The sequence below is a fragment of the Rhinolophus hipposideros genome, assembly GCF_964194185.1.
Source record: "Rhinolophus hipposideros genome assembly, chromosome: 7".
In the NCBI taxonomy this organism is placed as follows: domain Eukaryota; kingdom Metazoa; phylum Chordata; class Mammalia; order Chiroptera; family Rhinolophidae; genus Rhinolophus; species Rhinolophus hipposideros.
Genome location: NC_138053.1, coordinates 7,850,023 through 7,870,659, shown reverse-complemented (window position 1 = coordinate 7,870,659; position 20,637 = coordinate 7,850,023). Strand labels below are relative to the sequence as shown.

At 40.4% G+C, this 20,637-nt stretch overlaps 1 protein-coding gene across 18 annotated transcripts in view; it reads left to right on the top strand.

Moving 5' to 3' along the window:
• STYXL1 (serine/threonine/tyrosine interacting like 1) overlaps positions 1-20,637 on the top strand; it is a gene marked incomplete at its 3' end in the record, with an annotated part of 55,945 nt that overhangs the window by 34,730 nt on the left and 578 nt on the right. For 14 of the 18 annotated variants that reach the window (XM_081053493.1, XM_081053495.1, XM_081053492.1 and 11 more), the window contains 3 exons: positions 2,646-2,791; positions 12,143-12,240; positions 13,848-13,960. In XM_081053493.1, the coding sequence (XP_080909619.1) occupies positions 2,646-2,791; positions 12,143-12,240; positions 13,848-13,960 (357 nt within the window). Of the gene's footprint in view, positions 1-2,645; positions 2,792-12,142; positions 12,241-13,847; positions 13,961-16,068; positions 17,264-18,051; positions 18,118-20,637 lie in introns of those variants that run through there. The other 4 variants (XM_081053486.1, XM_081053485.1, XM_081053484.1 and 1 more) reach the window with 2 other exon arrangements.

Below are 20,637 nucleotides of genomic sequence, written 5' to 3'. Positions count from 1 at the left end.
AGAATGTTATTTCTGAGTCAGACTTGGAGCCAGAGGAGGTTTTAGAACTGGATTCCACCTTTGAAATTACATAGGTCAGCATTTCCCATGGAATACTGATGGAAAAAAATATCACCTAAACAGATAAGATAGTATTAGAAACATCAGTTTATACAATGTTAGTGGATTTCTTTTTTTCTTTTTTTTTTGAGGTTTTGCCTAGATTTTGTTTTACTGAGTATCACAAGTAGATTTTTAATTCATGCCAACAATAACGATGTAGCCACAGTTTTGTGACAAACATCTGAGCTACATGAGGTCAGCCCAAGGAACCATCAGGAAGATTTTCACCGGCTCTCAGTTTCCCGGAAGCTGGTGAAAACAATCTTTGAAGGCTTTGAAAACAATCTTCGACTGGCGTGATTTTCTGGTTGTTTTAAAACTTACTTATAAAATTAGTCTTATTACTTGATGATAATTTTTTCTAACAACCTGATTGGTGCTCTAATAATCTTTCCTTGGAACAGTCAGATTTTATAATTCCCTCCACCAGCTTTATTGATAGGTAATGGACGTGTGATATTGTGTACATTTAAGTTGTACAACATGATAAGTTGATAGATGTATATATTATGAAATGATGACACTCATCACCTCACAAAATTACATTTGTGTGTGTGTGTGTGTGGTGAGAACATTTAAGATCTACTCTTAGCAATTTTCAAGTATGTAATGTGGTATTGCTAACTGGAGTCATCAGGCTGTTATCAGATCCCCAGAACTTATTCACCCTATATCTGGAAGTTTGTGCCCTTCGACCAGCATCTCCCCACGCCCCCTTGCCTCCCAGCCCCTGGCAACTACCACTCTACACTCTGTTTCTATGAATTTGGCTTTTTAGTGTCCATATATAAGTGAGATCGTGCAATATTTGTCTTTCTCTGTCTGGCTTATTTTACTTAGTATAATGCCCTCAAGGCCCATCGGTGTTGTCACCAACATAGATTTCCTTCTTTTTTGCCGTCAAATAATATTCCATTATAGATACACAAATATGAAAATCAGACAGTTAAGTTTGCGAACTCTCTACTGTACTTACACAGCGGAAAGTTTATGAACTTAATTGTCGGTGTGTGTGTGTGTGTGTGTGTGTGTGTGTATGCGTGCGCGTGTGTGCGCCACATTTTCTTTATCCCCTCATCCATTGATGAACACTTAGGTTGTTCCTGTCTCTTGGCTATAGTGCCTAATGCTCCAGGGAGCATAGGGGTGCAGATGTCTCTTTATGATAGTGATTTTGTTTCCTTTGGATAAATACTCAGAAGTAAAATTACTAGATTATATGTTCCATCTTTTTTTTTACAAAAAACAGTTTAATTTCTTTCCTTTTAAAAATAAATTTTATTGGGGAATGTTGGGGAGCAGTGTGTTTCTCCAGGGCCCATCAGCTCCAAGTCATTGTCCTTTAACTAGTTGTGGAGGGCGCAGCTCACCTCCAAGTCCAGTGGCTGTTTTCAATCTTAGTTGCAGGGGACGCAGCCCACCATCCCATGCGGGAATTGAACCGGCAACCTTGTTGTTAAGAGCTTGTGCTCTAACCAACTGAGCCATCCAGCCACCCCTCCGGCAGCTCAGCAGCAGCTCATTGTCTTCAATCTAGTTGGGGAGAGCACAGGAAATAGGTTTTGGGAAGGGTGATAGGTCCAGTGGTTTATTACACTATTCTCTGGCCCATGTGGGATTGAACCGGCAACCCTGTTGTTCAGAGCTTACGCTCTAACCAACTGAGCCATTCGCCTCCCCAGTAGTTCCATTTTTAATTTTTTAGGAACCTCCATGCTATTTTCCATAGTGTCTGTAGTTAGTGGATTTCTTTACTGCCAGATTTCTTTGAGCCTTTCATTGCTAATGTCCACTGTGAGTTTCTAAGAGGGGGATATCACAGGTACTGCTTCCCATATGTACTTAGTTCTCTGAACCCTTTTTTCACAGTGTGCTGTGAAGGACCAGTATTTCTTTGAACACGCTTTGGGAAATATAGAAATAATGCTTCTCTTTGTTTTTCAAAGAAAGCAAAATTTTTCTTATTATAACTTTGGATCTGGAATTCAGTAAGCTTCCATTTAAGTGGTACCCTGCTCTCCCTCTCTATCAGAAGTCATCAGAACTTTATCAGAATTCACTTCCTCATGGCAAATAGTCTCTTGTGAGAGACTCTTGGTTTTATTTTTAAATGCATTTTCAATTATGGTGGCCTCCAAGTGTAATAAAAGGGCTTTCCTGCCCACAGCTGGACATACCCTGGGTTTATGCAGTTGTTGGTCATTGGGTATTAGACTTCAATTTTTGTGCACCTGGCTGAATGCAAACAGGTGCCGTAGAGGTACGTGGGGCGTCAGTGTTCAGATTCAGCGTGCTGTACCGTGGTGCTACGGCTCATTCCTTCTAATTCCTCATGCACATTGTTACTTGCCAATATCTTTGAGTGCCTAGATCTCAGTCTTATTCACTGTCTTGGATTATCTTTCCAAGCCTGTTGGCTGAGCCACATTTCAAGAGACAAAACAACAACAACAAAGAAAGCAAAACAGCAACAAAAAACCCAAATGAGAACAACTTCTTCCCAGGGGAATATTTATAGCAGCCTTTCTCTTTCCCCACCTCAGGAACTGGATGAATTTCAGCCATACCCTGTTGAAATAGTGCCAGGTAAGATCTACCTGGGCAATTTCGTGCAAGCCTGCAACCCTAAAATCCAGAAAGATTTGAAAATCAAAGCACACGTCAACATCTCCATGGAGACAGGGCCATTGTAAGTAGAAATACTATTGATGTTTTTAAGATTAAGTATCATTTGTGTTTACAAGATTTTTAGTGCCATGCGTTTATAGAGTTGAAAAGGCTCTTAGAATTCAGCACACACTGGAGCAGGGTCTGTATTTACCTTTACCCGTTCCTGGGCTATAGTCTGTTTCTTGGCTTGGCCATGACATTCTCTGCCCCAACAGAGACCCCATACTTGCCCTTTAAATCTCACCAAAAGTAATACTTTCCTGGTATTGAACATTATGGTACAGTGCATCCTATTCTACCCTGCTTTGCTTATCTCAGGCCCTCGGAGTAATGACCCCTGTCTTTTCAGGCTGCTGTAACGGATACCATAGACTGGTGGCTTATAAAGATCGGAAATTTCTTCTCATGGTGTGGAGGTGGGGAAATCCAAGATCACAGGTCCGGACTCGCTTTCTGATTCACAGATAGCTGGGTTTTCACTGTGTCTTCACACGGTGGAAGGGGCGGGGAGTTCTCTGGGGCCTTCTTAATAAGGGCACTAATCCCATTCCGGAGACTTCATCCTCACAACTAGATTTATAATCCCGCCTTCAACAAGTAAAAACAATAGCCAGACAAAACATGTAAAACAAGGGTTTTCAGACAATGGCCAATGACTCTGAAGGACAGTGATGCCTGAGAGAGGGGAGCTCCACCATCAGTTCTGCTTATTTCTTGGAGATTGCTTACAGGCCACAGTACAGGAAGGGGGTCAAAGCAGATACTGGTGTTCTTTCTGAGTTTACAGAGTTAGGAATCCGGAGGTCACGTTGGCTAGAATTTTCAGGAGAGACCTGCATGGAGAATAGAAAGCTCTGGACACCTGCAGAGAGTCCCCCAGTGTTTACAGCTGAGTACTTACCACCACATGCATGTGAGGAAACTACTCAAGGCTGGAAGAAAAACCAATAGAAATGAATAGACAGCACAATCCCCAGAGCTGATGTGTACTTTGTCTTTCAAGTCAGAATAGACAGAACTCACAATATACAGGGCATCAAATAGAGTACTCAGGAGAGTATTGTCTCAGTAGTGAGGAAACACTAACCATAGGTTAGGGATTAAAAATACAATGTCTGAGGTGAAAAATATACTGGATGGAATTAATAGCAGATTAGACACCACAGAAGAAAAGAATTTGAAGGTATAACAATAGAAAGTATCCAAAATGAAACACTTGAAGACTTAAAAAACAAACAACCAAAAAAAAACAGAACACAGAACTTCAATGAGATTGAGACAGTTTCATGTGGCCTAACATATATGTAATTGGAATTTGCAAAGGATAGGAAAGTGGGGAGACAGAAAACATATTTAAAGAAATAATGGCCAAAATATTTCCAAATTTGATTAACAAAACCTATAAATTCTGTTGAGATCCAAGAATCTCAACAGAACTAAAGCATAAAAAACATGAATAAAACCACAGCAAAGTACTTAATATCAATGAAAAAGAGAAAATCTTAAAAGTAGCTAGAGAAAAAAAGATATATTACATACTAAGGAACAAAGATAAGGTTGGTAGCAAACTTCATATTAGAAACAATGAAAATGAGAAAACTGTGAAGTACTGAAGGAAAAAGCTACTGTCAATATAGAAATATAACCAGTGAAATTATTTTTTAAAAGTGAAGGGAAATACTTTTCCAGGCATACAGAAGTTGAAAAAAATTCATGATTAATAGATATGCACTACAAAAAAGTATTAACTGAAGTCTTTCAGGCAAAAGTAAAACAATACGAGATGGAAATCTGAATCTATACAAAAAGAATCAAAATCACCAGAAATGATAATTATGTAAAAAACTGTCTCTTTGTTTTTAAATCTCTTCAAAATATAATTGATTATTTAAAGAAAAAATAATGTATGTATTATTTATAAAGAAAAAATAACAATGTATTTTAAGATTATAACATATGTAGAAGTAATATGTATGCCCACAATTTACTAAGGCAGGAAGAGGGAAAACAGAAGTATACACTTACTTGTAAGGTTCTTACTCTGTTTACATTAAGTGGTATAATGTCACTTAAAGGGAGACCATAATAAGTTAAAGATGTATTCTATAAACTCTAAAGCAACCACCAAAAATAGAACAAAACAAAAATAAATCAAAGCAATGTAACTAATAAGACAAGAGAGATAAATGGAATCATATAAAAATTCAATCCAAAAGAAGGCAGAAAAAGAAGAAAAAGGGAACAAAGAAGAGATGGGACCAGTAGAAAACAAATAGCAAGATGATCGATTCAAACTCAATCATATCAAAGTGCAAATGATCTAAATATTCCAATTATAGGCAGAGTTTGTAGGCTGTCTACAAGAAATGTACTTTAAATTTAAAGACAAAGATAGGTTAAAACCAAATGGATGGAATAAGATATTCCAGGCTAAGACTAATTTTTTTAAAAAAAGAACTTCTGAGTGGCTATATTATTATTAGATAAATTGGACTTCATAGCAAAGAATTCTACCAGCGATAAAAAGGGTCATTTCATTATAGGAAAGTGGTCTATTAATCTAGATTCTAAATTTTAGAGGACATAATAGTCTTAAATGTGTATGCAGCTAATAAAGAAGCTTAAAATACATAAAGTAAAAACTGATGGAGAAATAGAGAAACCCATAATTATAAGCAGAGATTTCTACATCTTTCTCAATAGAAAGAAAGTTGGTTATGATTTCAAAGACTGAAAGAACATTATCATCCAATTTTACCTAATTGACATTTATAAGACACTCTACCAGGTAACAGTAATGTTTTTCTAGTCCTTGAATGTGTTCTACAATAAATATTCTTTTTGAGAGAACATGGAAGAGTTTTGTCAAGATAGACAATTCTGGGCATTGAAACAAGTATCAGTGCACCTAAAAGGATTTAAGTTATAAAAATTATATTCTCTGACTATAATATAATTAAAGTAAAAACCAATGCAAGATATCTGGGGAAAATCTCAAATGTTTGGAAACTAAATAATATACTTCTAAGTAGCCTATGGGTCAAAGGGAAATTAGACAGTTTTTTTAATAGAATGAAAATAAAAACACCATATATCAAAATTATCGATGCAGCTAAAGCAGTACATAGAGGGAAATTTATAGCTTAAATGTCTACGTTAGAAAAGAGGAAGAGTGTCAAATCAAATCAAATACCTATACTTCCACCTTAAAAAATTAGAAAAAGTAAGCAGAAAGAAGGAAATGATAAAGATAAGTATAGAAAAAATGAAATAGAAAGCAAAACAATTTAGAAAATCAGTGAAAACAAAAGCTGGTTATCTGAAAAGATCAATAAAATTGACAAACTTCTAGAAAACTGATCAGAAAAGGTAGAAGACAAAAATTACCAATATTTGATATATTAGAAGGAACATTATCATTATAGATCCTATGGATATTAAAAGACATTCTCTGGGCATTTATCCCACATAAGTGAATATTTATATTCACACAAAAACCTGTACACAAATGTTTGTAGCAGCTATTCAAATGGTAAATGGTTAGACAAACTGTGGTATATACGTACCATGGAATGGTACTCAACAATAAAAGGAATGAACTATTGGTACATGCAACATCTTGAATAAATCTCCAGGAAATTATTACTGAGCAGAAAAAACAAGGCCAATTCCAAAAGGTTACATACTATAATGATTTCATTTATATAGCATTTTTAATGTGACAAAATTTTAGAAATAGAGGACAGACTGGTGATTATGAAGAGTTAGGGAAGAGGGTCAAGGGAGGGAGATATGGTTACAAAAGGGCAACATAAGATCCTTGTTTTAGAACTGTTCAGTATCTTGACTGGAGGAGAATATATGAACCTACACAGGTGATACATTTGTATAGAACTTACTACACACACACACACACACACACACACACACATGCATGCACACACACACGGAAAACTGGGCAAATCTAAATAATACTGATAGATTGTATCAGTGTCAATATCCTGGTTGTGCCTTTATACTATACTTTTGCAAATGTCACCATTGGGTAAACCGGGGAAAGTGTACAAGAGGTCTCTGTATTATTTCTTATAATTTCATGTGACTCTACAATGATATCAATAAAATTTTAATAAAAAATAAAAATAATTAGGAAATATTTTAAGCAACTTTATATGCCAATAATTTTGAAATTTAGATTAAATGAACAAATTCCTTGAAAGACTCAAACTACCAAAGCTCACTTAAGAAATAGATGATAGAATAGCCTCATATTAATGAATTGAATTCATGATTAAATAATTTCTCACAAAGAAAACTCTAGGCCCATATGACTTCTCTGGTGAATTCTGCCCAACATTTAAGGAAGAAATAGTACCTATTATTCTTTCAGAAAATAGGAGGGAATCCTTGCCAATTCATTATGAGACCATCATTACTCTGATACTTAAACCTGACAAAGACTTTACAAGAAAGGAAAACTACAGACCAATATCATCAAGAACAAAAATTCTTAAAAAAAAAATTTTTAGCAAATTGGATCCAAAAATATATATATATATGAGGGGTAATATTACATGAATTAATGTATTTATTCCAGGAAGACAAGGTTGGTTTAACATTAGAAAATCAATGTAATTCACCATATTAATAGACTAGAAGAGAAAAATTATCTTCAGAATAAATTTTTTTAAAAATGGTACCCTGCAGCTGATGAATCTGTATTTTTAAAAAAGCTTATATTTACATTTATAAAAATTGACAAGATGATGGTCCATAAAGCAAGACTCGATGAATTTCAGGAGATTAAAGTCATATTCATTTGGCTTTTAACCACTGTGAAATTAATGTAGAGAGCATTAATTTAAAAAAAGAATTATAATATTTAAAATAATATAACTAGAAAATTCCTAGAAATATAGAAAGAAATTTCTAAATAGCCCATGGATCAAAGAAGAACTCACAATGGAAATTTTGAAATATTTTCCACTACCTGATAATGAAAATATATCAGAACTTGTTGAATGTAGCCTTGCTGTGTTTAGAGGGGAATTTATTGCCTTGAATGCATTTATATAAGAAAAGAAAGGCTAAAAACCAACTAGTTAAGCATTCATCTCAAGAAATTGCCAAAGGAACATCGAAAACTAAACCCAAATAAAGAAGAAGGAAGGCGGGGTGGCCTGGTAGCGCAGGTGGTTGGAGCACCATGCTCCTAATGCCGAGGTTGCTGGGGAGGCAGAAAAAGGGGGAAAAAGAAAAGAAGGAAGGAATAATAAATGCAGATTACTGAACTGGAAACAAAATAGAAAGGGTCAAAAAAGTCAAAATGCTTTTAAAAAAAATATTTGATAAAAAAAAGAGAAGACACAAATAATCATTTATAAAAGGGGATTGTACATACCCTACAGATATTAAAAAGGTCTTAAGAGGGTATTATGAAAACTTTATTGTAATAAATATGAACATTTAGATGAAATGAACTTTAAAAATACAATCTATTAAAACTGACATCAGACAAAATAGAAAACTTGATTCAATAACTAATAAGCAAATTTCTCATAGAGAAAACTCCAGATCTAGATAGCTTCAGTGATGAATTTTACCTAATATCTAAGGGGGAAATAAAGCCAATATTAATTTTTTAAAAAAAAATAAAGAAGAAGAGCAATTTTCAACTTGTTTTATAAGACCAGTGTAACTCTGATTTCATAACCTGACAAGGAAGTTATAATACAGGTAACTTATACACTAATTTTCTTCACGAACATAGATGTAAAAATCCTAAACAAAATATGAGCACATTGGATACAGAGATATATGAAAAAGATAACACATGATGACTAAATTTGGTTTATTCCAAGGATATAAGGTTGTTTTAGAATCTGAAAAATCAACCCATGTAATTTACCATATCCATAATGTAGAGGAAAACTCAGGATTATCTCAATAGATGCAGTGAAAGCATTTGATAATATTCACTATACATTCATGATTAACAACAAAAAACCTCTTAGCAAACTGGGAATAGAAGAGAACTTCTTTGATCTTAAAAAAAAAACAACCTACAAAAATCTCTGCTGCAAATATCACACTTAATGGTGAAGTGGTGAAAGTTTTCCCTCTGAGTCTGGGAACAAGACAAAGGATCATCACTCCTATGTAGCATTGTACTGGAGGTCCTAGTTGGTGAAATATGGCAAGACAAAGAAATAAAATAGGAATCAAAAGGGAAAAAATCTTTTATTATTCCCAGACAACATAATTGTATGCACAGAAAAGTCATAACGACCTGCAGATAAATTATTAAATTTAAATGAGATTGCTGGGTATAAGATCAGTATACAAATATGAATTGTTTTTCTGCATACAAATAAAAAACTGAAACTGAAAATTTAAAAGCATATGATTTACAATAGCACAAAAATATTAAATGCCTAGGATTATAACTCATGAAGGATGTGTAAGATCTTTATACATAAAATATACAGCGTTACTGTGAATTGTTATGTTAAAGATTACCTGACTAAACAGAGGACATACTGTGGTAATGGGTTAGAACGATCAATTTTGTAAAGATGTTGATTCTTGCTCAGTTGATCTATAGATTCAGTACAATAAAATTCCAATAGGTGTGTAAAAGTTGATACAGTAATTATAAAATTTACATGGAAATACAAAGGGCAAAAATAGGTGAAAATTGAAGAAAAAGTGGGAAAACTTGCTTGATTAGGTACTGAGACTTAAAAACCACAGCAAGTAAGGATTAGTTTTTTCCATATTTTATTTCATTATTTTTCCATTACGGTTGACATTCAATATTATTTTATATTAGTTTCAGGTATATAGCATAGTGGTTAGACATGTATAAGCAAGGATTGTGATATTGGTACAGCCTAGAAAAATAAGCTAGTGGAACAGAACAGAGTGCAAACACAGACCCATGCATATATAGACACTTGAATTCCCCCGCCTTCTTCTGTCTACAACCCCACCCCCCTCTGGTTCAAGCCTCTGTTTCTCAGTCTAGTTGTGTAGGACCCAGCTCCCTGGCCCATGCTGCTATTATGAGCCTTGCGCTACCCGTGACTGAGGCAGTCGGTCACCAGCCAGTGGTTGGTTGGTGGCTCACAGCAGCTCTCGCCGACTGCCGGCTGCTCACGGCAGCCCAGCTCCAGGGAGAGCTGTTGTTCACAACCTTAGCTGTAGAGGGCGCAGCTCACTGGCCCATGTGGGAATCGGACCCGCAACCTCAGCATTAGGAGCCCGGCGCTCCAACCACCTAAGCCACAGGGCCGGCCTGACACTTGAATTTTGACAAGGATTTTCTTCTGTATTTTCTTTTAAAAGTTTTATAGTTTTAACCTTTATGTGTTTTGATCCATTTTGAAATAATTTTTGTGTATGGTGTGAGATATGGAACAAAGGTCATTGTTTTGCATATGAAGATATGCAAAATCATTTGAAGAGATGATGATTTTCTTGTTCAATTGCTTTGAGATCACATGTGTGTGGGATTATATCCGGATTTTTTACTCTTTTTTATTGATCTATGTTTTTCTTTATACCATTTCCATACTCCTGATTACTGTAGCTTTATAACCATCTTGAAATCAGGTAGTGTTAGTCCTCTAATCTTGTTTTTCTTTTTCAAAGTTGTTTCCTTTGCATTTCCAAATACGTTTTAGAATAAGCCCGTCAGTTTCTGCAAAGAAGCTCACTGGAATTTTGATTGGGATTGAATTCACGTCTTGACAATGTAAATCTCTTGATCCATGAGCATGGTCTATCTCTCCATTTACTTTGCTCTTTAACCTCTCTCAGCAATGTTTTATAGTTTTCAGGGTACATGTCTTGCACATTTTGTGTCAGATTTCTTTCTAAGTAGTTGATGTGTTTCTAAGGGATATTTAAAAATTTCAATTTCTGAGTGTTTGCTGCTAGTATCTAGAAATCCAATTGAATTTTATACATTAACCTTCTATCATTAAACCTTCTCCATCCAGACATCTCCTCCATGGTGAAGCTCTCCCCAGTTCCCTCGGCTTCTCCATGCCCCTCCTGTCTAGTATCACGTGCACGTCTTTGTCCCAGCATCCAGCCAATTGAGTTGGTACCATTTGTTTCATGTGTCTGCTTCCACCATCCGACTGGGAACTCCTTGAAGCTGGGTGGGGCTCTATTTGGTTCCTCTTGTGTCCACTAGGGTCTTCCCTCCCTAGGTTGGCACACAATAGGAACTGAGTGAGTGTCTGGGGAAAGAATGGATTGATGGGCATGGATGGATAGATGGGGAAGGAAAGAGGAATGGATGGAGGCGAAAAGATAGATGGGTGGATGGATGGTGGCTTGTACTTTTATTTGTCACAAGAAGTACTCATGCAGAAACTAAACCAGCCTATTTTTGTTTCTGAATCTATTGAACTTTCTGCAGGCCACAGTGATCTGCATACTGCTGACTGTCATCAGTAGGTCATATTCTTCACAAATAACATTTATCAAGTGCTTACTCCATGCCAGGCACTGGGCCAGGCTCCTTGCAGGCACCCTCTTATTAAACATCCCACATACCTCATCTCCTTCCTCTCTCGTTACTGGCCGTCCTGACCTCTCTTCATCAGTGACATATCCTCTCCCCTCAGAAAAACGTTTAATCCATTTGTACACTGCTGTTTTCTTCATGGCATTATCCCCATAAACTTGGACTAACATGTCCCTGATTTCACTTCCACTCTTGCCAAGTTTAACAAGAAATTTAATACGTTCATTGCTGTAATTCAAGCTCAAGACATTCTTGCAACGGCACACAAAACACACAATAATGAACGCCACTCAACAAGACACTGCCACACATCAACACGAACACAGCTGTGAGACACTGGTATGCCGCGGTGATGAAACCTTACGGAGCTGCTTGTACAGTGCTGCCAGTGTGAGCTCACGGTGGCAAGTTCATGAACTTAATTGTCAGAACTCGTGAAACAGCAACCTTACCACTCTCCATCCTGCTTACCTTGCTTTCTCCATTTAACATAGCAGGCTCATTCTCCAAGGTCATGACATATTTCTTCCCATCCTCATTTTATTATCTACACCTTATTCTGGGCCAGTATCATGTTTCATTAATAATAATAACGTCACATTTATTGAGCACTTACTATGTGCCAAACAGACAGATAAATACATAGATTAACTGACTTAATCCATATCCTACCCCTATGAGGGAGGTGCTTTTTTCTGAGAGGTTGGTTCCTTTGCCCACGTCACCTGATGCTGACTCAGCATCCCTTCCCTGTGGTCCTATTGCTGTGGAGAGACACTGCAGGGGTCTCTGTGTGAATCTGCCCGATGGCCTGTGCTTCTCTTCTGTTAGTTTCTTGGACGACGCAGACAAGCTCCTGCACATCCAGATAGAAGACTCCCCGGAAGCTCACATCATCCCCTTTCTGCGCCACATCTGTCACTTCATTGGTAAGGAGCATTCTCTAACCAGGCAGCAACTGTCCTGTGCCTAGGGGGCAGAGGGACTGTGACACCTCATCCGCACACCTATCCCTGATGGTGACTCACAATGCTAGGAGAGAAGGGGCAGCGCAGCCCAGTGTGGACAACCCCCAGGATACGCCCATCTCCCAGGGGCCCTCAGTAACATGGGCAGCTACGCTTTTGCCTCGGGGGCAGTGGGGCCACAGCTCCAGACTGTGAACTGAGCACAGAGTCCTAGCCCTGGCCAGACCACTTGGCCCTGGGTCTGGCCTCACTGCACCTGTTGGCCCGTCTTGAAATGAGGCTGTTGGTCCAGCTTGTGCATATGCTCATGGAGGCCTGCTCTGGGCTATGCTCTGGTAACCTGGAGGTGAATCTCATTCTGTCCCTACTCTTTTGTCTGGTCAGCAGGGGCAGGTGGAAGGAAGACTCCAGAGCCTCTGACATCTCTGATTTTCATTGTGTGTACCCAGTGCCCTTCTGTCCTCCCACCAAACACAGCAGTTCCCACCCGTTGCTTAACCTCATTGCAGCTGGATTTTTCAGTCATTCCCAGGGCTCAGTGTTGCCCAAGGAGAGCAAGGTCTCTGGAGTCAGCAAGGTTGAGTCAGGTCCGAGGCCTTACTCCAGGCCTGCCTGCTTGGCACTCACATAGCCCCCAGCCTGAGTTGCTGCACAAGGGACCAGAGAATGGCATTTTGGCCCAAACATCTCTTACTTGCCCAGGATGTTGCAGCTATCCCTTGACTAGGAGCTGAGACTGAGATTTGCCACATGTCCCACCATGAGATGACAGAGCCCATGGCACAAAGAGGCACCTTCTCCAGCCCCACCTCACTGGGTGGCTCTGGGCCAGTCCTTAACTGTTCAGTGCCTCAATTTCCTTATCCATATGATGAAGCACTTGGCCTTAATCGTCTCTGGTCCTTCTCTAGCATTGACAGTACGTGATTTTGCATTTGGAATATTTATCTTCAGTTCTTGGGGATTACCAGACCACTTTAGGGTGCCAGCGTAGCTTTCCTTCACACCCCTCACTAGGCGAGACTCACAGCCTCAGGGGTATTTTTAGGTATGATTACAGCTCTCATATCTGTGCTAGGCACTGGGCTGAGCACAATACCAAACCTATGAGGTAGGTAGTATACTGTTATCCCATTTTCCAGACGAGGAAACTGTGGTTTAGAGTAACGTGCCCAAACCGCACAAGCATTGACTGGCTGAGCCAGGATTCATACCCAGGCTTCACTGCCGTTGTCAGTTCCTTAGTGCCCTTGAGGGGTGATCCTCTCATCCTCACCTGGGGAGGCCAACTGGTAGAAGACCTTCCTGGTCTGGAAGCCTGGAGAGCCAAGGAAAGGCCTTTGCATGATAACGCTGCTGGCCCAGGTGTGATTCTCCTGAACTGCCAATTAGGTGTGAGGATCCCTGTTTGCCGGGCGATGAAATAGTGTCCTAGAGATGTCATGTGACTTGCCTAGGACATGGAATGCTGGTTCTGAACCCATTGTTGAACCTAGTGATCTTACAGTAACTCAGGCCCATAGGGAAAGGAGCCACACACGACCCCCCACCCTTCCTTCCTCTTGCAGAGATCCACCGCCAGCTTGACTCTGTCACCCTGGTCTTCTCCACCCTGGGCATCAGTCGCAGCTGTGCGGCCATCTTGGCCTACCTCATGCACCAGAATGAGCAGAGCTTGAAGGTATGCATTCCCTGGTCCAGGCTCGGACCAAAGCCTCCTCCAGGAGGTGGGGTCTGAGCTGCACCTGGGAGGGACAGGATCCCACACTGCCTTGGGGCCCTAATTTGGGGATAAGAAGGGGGAGGGTCAGGGAGAGGAGCTCCATGTCTAGGGCTTTACTTGGCACAGTGGTAAGGTCCTAACGGTCAGGGCTGGAGGCCTGAGGCTGGGCGTATGGTGCAGGCCCAGGGACACAGGCTGGGCAAGGCTGCAGACGGCAGCACCTTCTGCAGGTCCCCAATACCGTCAGTCTATTCACCAGTGTCTGTTCATGGTTCTCCACGGAGGTACATCCTAGCTGCTGCTTGGAGTTATAGAATTGCCGTGCTGGCAGGGCTTCAGCAGGCACCCACTCCAACAATTCCTATACGCTTGAGGGGAGCAGTGCCCAGAGAGGAGAAGGAAGCAGGGACCCATCACAGCAAACCCTGTGGAAACTCAGGGCTCCTGACTCTCAGGGCAGGGCTTCCCCACTGCCCATTGCACCAGATGGCAGGCCTACCTTGAGGAGAGGGGACAGGGGAGCCTTGCCTGGCACAGCTTGTGCATGATTTCAGACGGCTGGGTATGACCTAAAGAACTCCTGCATTTGTCTAGGAGTGTGCTAGGAAGAAGGGGAAGGGCCAAGGATAACCATGGTCAGGGCTCATGACCGGTGGTTTGGGATGTTGACCCAGTGTGCTCTTTGGGGGTGAAATTGCAGGCTGAAAAGAGTCTTGGATATCCAGTAATTCCATTTCTGGGTATATACCCAAAAGAAGTGAAAGCAGGGACTCATGGAGATATTTGTACAGCCATGTTCATTAACAGCATTATTTACAATAGCCAAGAAGTAGAAGTAACCCAAGTGTCCACTGACAGATGAATGGATAAACAAAATGTGGTATGAACATACGATGTAATATTATTCCGCCTTAAAAAGGAATGAAATCCTGTCGCACACTGCAATGTGGATGAACGTTGAGGACATTACGCTAAGTGAAATGAGCCAGACATACAAGGACAGATACTGTATGGTTCCACTTACGTGAGGTACCTAGAGTAGTCATTCAGAGAGAGAGAAAGTAGAACGGGGGTTGCCAGGGGCTGAGGGGGAGAGAGAAATGGGGAGTTGTTTAATGAATACAGAGTTTTATTTTGGGAAGAAGAAAGTGTTCTGGAGATGGGTGATGGTTGCACAATACAGGGAATGTACTCAATGCCATTGAGCTGTGCATCGAAAAATGGTGAAAATGGTAAGTTTTATGTTATATTTTACCACAATTAAAAAAAGAAGAGTCTGGAGAGAGAGGCCCAGATGTGTGCTCTCTCACCCCACCTATGGTGAAGGTGAATCGTCAGGGCCCTCACACTGGTCACTGCCCGCTGTGAAGGGGTGACAACACCGATAAATCTGGGCGGCAGCCTGTGCCATGCTCCTCTAGAGATGCCTCTCCAGCCGCCTTCCCAGGAATGGGCTCTGTCCTCAGAGGGGCCTCTTCTTCGCTGCCTTTTTGAGCTGGTATGAGAAGGTAGGGAGCTGGCAGAAAGCAGGCTGAGCCCACCCGCCTGCAGGGAGTCGGGGTGCCAGGACCTGCACTCCCCTGGAGTTTGAATGGGGCCAGCCCTGTTGTGGTCCCTGGTGTCCTCATTGCTCACAGGGAGGCATGAGCCCAAGAAGGTCTTTGGAGCCCTCCAGCTCTGACACTTAGTGATATGTCCTCGCCCTGACAAGCAAATCACAGTCCTCTCTCTGGCCACATTCAAAGCAAGAGTCACCGAGTCACAGCCACTTCCAGAGTGGGCTGGGTGAGAGCAGAGAGAGGCGTCTCCTCCACCCACTCAGTTCCTCTCAGTAGCAAGGGCCAGGTCCCCATGGCGATGGGGCATGTGCAGGCCCACACACAGATATTCACTGCCGCCTGCACGGAGGTACACAGCCCCAGCAGCGAGGGTCAGGGACACCCGGGCATGGTAATCCTGGTCAGTGGGCCGCCAGGCACTTGGCCCCCTGAGGTCAAGGTCAGTCCCACTCTCAGGAGAACCTTGGAACTTTCTTCCTGGACTAGCAATTGTCCTCTCATCTGCAGAGAAGCCCTGTTGTTTGCGATGCCATCTAGATAACTCTTGGCCATAAAAGCTGCGCAGCTCGTGGAGCTGCAAGAGGAGGCCGCAGTGACCCCGGCAGTCACTGCTGCTGTGACCTTGCTGGGTCCTCTCCAGACTGACTGAGTCCTGTGTGGTGTCAGCTTTTCCTGCTGCCTGGATAGCAAGGACCGTGGATTGCCCTGGACTCAGCGCTGCTGCTGCCTGAGGCCCAGAGAGACATGTCTGCCTCCCATTGTCTGTGTGCTCCTGGGGGGATAGGTCCTCCTTGGTACACTGGGGAAGCTGTCCTCTGGGTGTTGTCAGCTCAGCTGTGATAGAGCCCACGGGACTGGAAAGAAGAATGGGGGCCACGCTCAACATACTGCTTCCTGGGCCTTCTGGTCCCCGCTCAGCAACTCTGGGTACCAAGGGTGAGGAGGAGCAGTAAGCTGGGAAGAATCTGGCATCCAGTCACCCCTGCCTGTCCTGGGCATCAAAGCGCAGACACAGGTTGTGCAGGATCCCAGAGCCAGCAAGCCCTTAATAAGTCAATGTCATTGCCTTGCAACTGCTGGGAGTAGCTTTGTCCCTTAAAGATCCTCAGAGAAAAACAAAAAGCCGACTCCTGAGGCATGGTAATAGCTGCCATTGGCAGAGTGCTTCCTGCTTTATGTGTAATGGAAACACAATGACCCCGTGGCCTGTTATTATCCCAGTTCTGTAGGAGGCAGATGAGGCTGGCTAACTTGCCTGAGGTCCCACAGCTGCAAATGGCAGAGCTGGAATTCAAAGCCAGATGACCCAGCTGGAGAATCTGGGCTTTTCACAGGGCCCTAAGGTGGCAGGGAGACCACTGGCCTGGCCTCTGAAAAATGGGGCCATGGCTGGGTGCTGCTCCTCACCAAGAGTGACCTGGGCTCGTGCCCTCACCTTTCTGTCCCCTGGTAGACAGAATAAGGGCCGTCCTTCCTGACTGCTGCATGTGTTATGAGTCCCAGCAGATACTTTGTGGGTTGGAAAATGGGGTGTGTGGTTGGGTATGTGGGGCTATAGTTATGCTTGGTCCTTGAGAGCCTGTTCTGACCCGGCCGGACTTAGTAAACCTTACAACTGCACAACTCTGCCCTGGCATCACTGTGTTTTATTTCTTTAAAAATTGTGGCAAAACACATTAACATAAAATACATTGTCTTAACCATTTTTAAGTATACAGTTCAGTAGTGTTAAGTACATTCATGTTGTTGTTCCACCAATCTCCAGACCTTTTTTCATCTTCCCAAACTGAAACTCAATACCCATTAAACAATAACTCCTCCATGTTGCACTCAGCCTCAGCACCAAGCCCCGGCACCCACCATTCCACCTTGTCTCCATGAGTTTGACTATTCTAGGTACCGCATATAAATGGAATCATACAGTATTTGTCCTTTTGTGACTGGCTTATTTCACTTAGCATAATTTCCTCAGGATTCATCCCATGTTGTATGTAGCACATGTCAGAATTTCTTTCTTTTTAAAGACTGAATTCACCAATGAACCTATCTGGGCCTGGTGCTTTCTGTTTTGGAAGATTTTTTATTGATTTAAGTTCTTTAATAGATATCAGCCTATTCAGTTTGTGTGATCTTGCATGAGTTTTGGGAAATTGTGTCTTTCAAGGAACTGGTCCATTTCATCTAGACTATATGCGGGCGTAGATTTGTTCATCGTATCCCTTTATTATCATTTTAATGTCCATGGGGTCTATGGTGATGTCCTTTTTTTCATTTCTGATATTAGTGATTTGGATTTTCTCTTTTCTTAGTTAGCCTGGCTAGAGGCTTACTGATTTTAATCTTTTTCAAAGGACCAGCTTTTGGTTTCATTGATTTTCTCTACTGACTTCCTGTTTTCAATTTCAGGATTCCTGCTCTCATTTGTATTGTTTCTTTTTATTTTCTGCTTGTATTAAATACTTTGTATTTAATTTACTCTTTTATTTTTAGTTTACTAAGAAGGAAGAAGCTTAGATGACTGATTTGGTTGAACATTCAACTTGGTAAATGTTCCACGTGAGCTTGAGAAGAATGTGTGTTCTGCTGTTGTTGGGTGAAGTGTTCTATTTTGTCAGTTAGATTCAGTTGATCAATGGTATTGTTGTGTCCAGCTATGTCCTTACTTATTTTCTGCCTGCTGGATCTGTCCATGGAGTCTCCCACTGCAATAGTGGATTCATCTATTTTTCCCTGTATCTCTGTAAGTTTTTGCCTCACATACGAGTATATTGATGCTCGGCTAGATGCATACGATTGCAGGTATAAGCCACATTTTATTTATCCATTCATTGTTGATAGACACTTGGGTTATTCCACCTTTTGTTTATCGCGAACAATACAATTCCATTGTATGTACAGTTGACCCTTGAACAACACGGATTTGAACCCCACGCATAAGTGGACCTGTGCAGTTCAAATCTGTGTTGTGCAAGTGTCAAGTGTAATTTTGACCTGTGGTTGGGAATCAATTTATGAGGAGGGTTGACTTAAGTTATATGTGAATTTTCAACTGCATGTGGGTTGGAGCCCCTAACCCTTGCATTGTTAAATGGTCAACTGTATATATGACATTTTGTTTACCACTCATCTGTTGATGCACTCTTGGGTTGCTTCCACCTTTGGCTACTATGAGTAATGCTGGTATGAACATGCAAATATCTCTTTGAGATCTTGCTCTCAATTCTTTTGGTTATATACCCAGAAGTAGAATTGCTGGGTCGTATAGTAATTCTATTTTTAATTTTTTGAGGAATCTTCATATTGTTTACCATCTTATATTCTACCAACAGTACATAAGGGTTCTGATTTCTCCACATCCTCACCAACACTTGTTTTCTCTTTTTTGTGTTTGTTTTTTATAGTAGTCATCTTGGTGGGTGTGAGATGGTATCTCACTGTTGTTTCGATTTGCATTTTCCTAATGATTAGTGATATTGGTCATCTTCCCGTGTGCTTATTGGCCATGTGTGTATCTTTGAAGAAATGCATATTCAAGTCCTTTGCCCATTTTTTAACTGGGTTGTTTTTTTTTGTTGTTGTTGAGCTTCAGGAGTTCCTTATATTCTTCATAGTAACACCTGGATATATATCTGGATATAAAGCAGATGTATAACTTGCAAATGTTTTCTCCCATTCTGTAGCTTGCCTTTTCACTCTGTTGATTGTGTCTTTTGATCCACAAAAGTTTTTAATTTTGATGTAGTCCAATTTATCTATTTTTCTTTTATCACCTGTGCTTTTAGTGTCATATCTAAGAGATAATTACCAAATTCAATGTCACGGAGCTTTTCCTTCTATATGTTTTCTTCTAAGGGTTTCATACTTTTAACTCTTTTATTTAGGTCTTCAGTCATTTTGAGTTAATTTTTGTACATAGTGTAATGTAAGGGTCCAACTTCATTCTTTTCCATGTGGATATCCAGTATACACAACACCTTTTGTTGAAATGGCTGTCCTTTCTCTGTTAAATGGTTTTGGCACCCTCACTGAAATCATTTGACTATATATGTGAAGCTTTATTTCTGGACTGTCTGTTCTATTCCATTGGTGTCTGTTTTTATGACAGGACCACACTGTTTTGATTATCATAGTTTTATACCTTTAAAGGTTTGAAATCAAGAAGTGTGAGGCCTCCGACTTTGTTTTTCTTTTCTCATGATTGTTTTGTCTATTCGGAGGTATTTTGAGATTTCATATGAATTATAAGATATATTTTTCTATTTCTGCAAAAAATGCTGTTGGGGTTTTGATAGAGATTGCATTAAATCTATAGATTGTTTTGGGTAGTATTAATAACATTAAGTCTTCTAATCCATGTAAATGGGATGTCTTCATTTATTTATGTCTTCTTTAATTTCTCTCATCAACATTTTGTAGTTTGGGTGGGTACAAGTTTTTCATCTCCTCGTTTAAGTTTATTCCTAAGTATTTTATTCTTTTTGATTCTATTGTAAATGGAATTGTTTTTTTAATTTCCTTTTCAGATTGTTCATTGTTAGCATATAGTATAGTGCTAAATTCATTTATTAGTTCTAACAGTATTTATAGTGTAATCTTGACGGTTTTTTACATATAAGAACATGTCATCTGCAAAAAAACCCCGACAATTTTACTTCTTCCTGTCCAATTTGGATGCCTTTTATTTATTTTTGCTTTTTGTTTTCCCAATTGCTCTGGCTAGGACTTCCAGCACAATGTTAAATGGAAGTGGTGAAAGCAGGCATCCCTGCCTTGTTCCTGATCAAAGAAAGGAAAAGCTTTCAGACTTTTACCATTGAGTATGATGTAACCTGTGGACTTTTCATATGTGACCTTTGTTATTTTGAGGTAGTTTCCTTCTATTCCTAGTTTGTTGAGGCACTACTTTTGCCTTTTTCTTTTTTCCTCTGTCCTCGATCCACCTGAGACTAGCTTGTCACCTTCCTGCATTTTAGGGTGGATGCCTGAAAGAAGGCAGTTTCGATCTTCCTTTTTCAGAGAATTTGTCCACAGTTTTCTTCCCCTTTCCATTAATGTATCTACTCACAACACAAACCT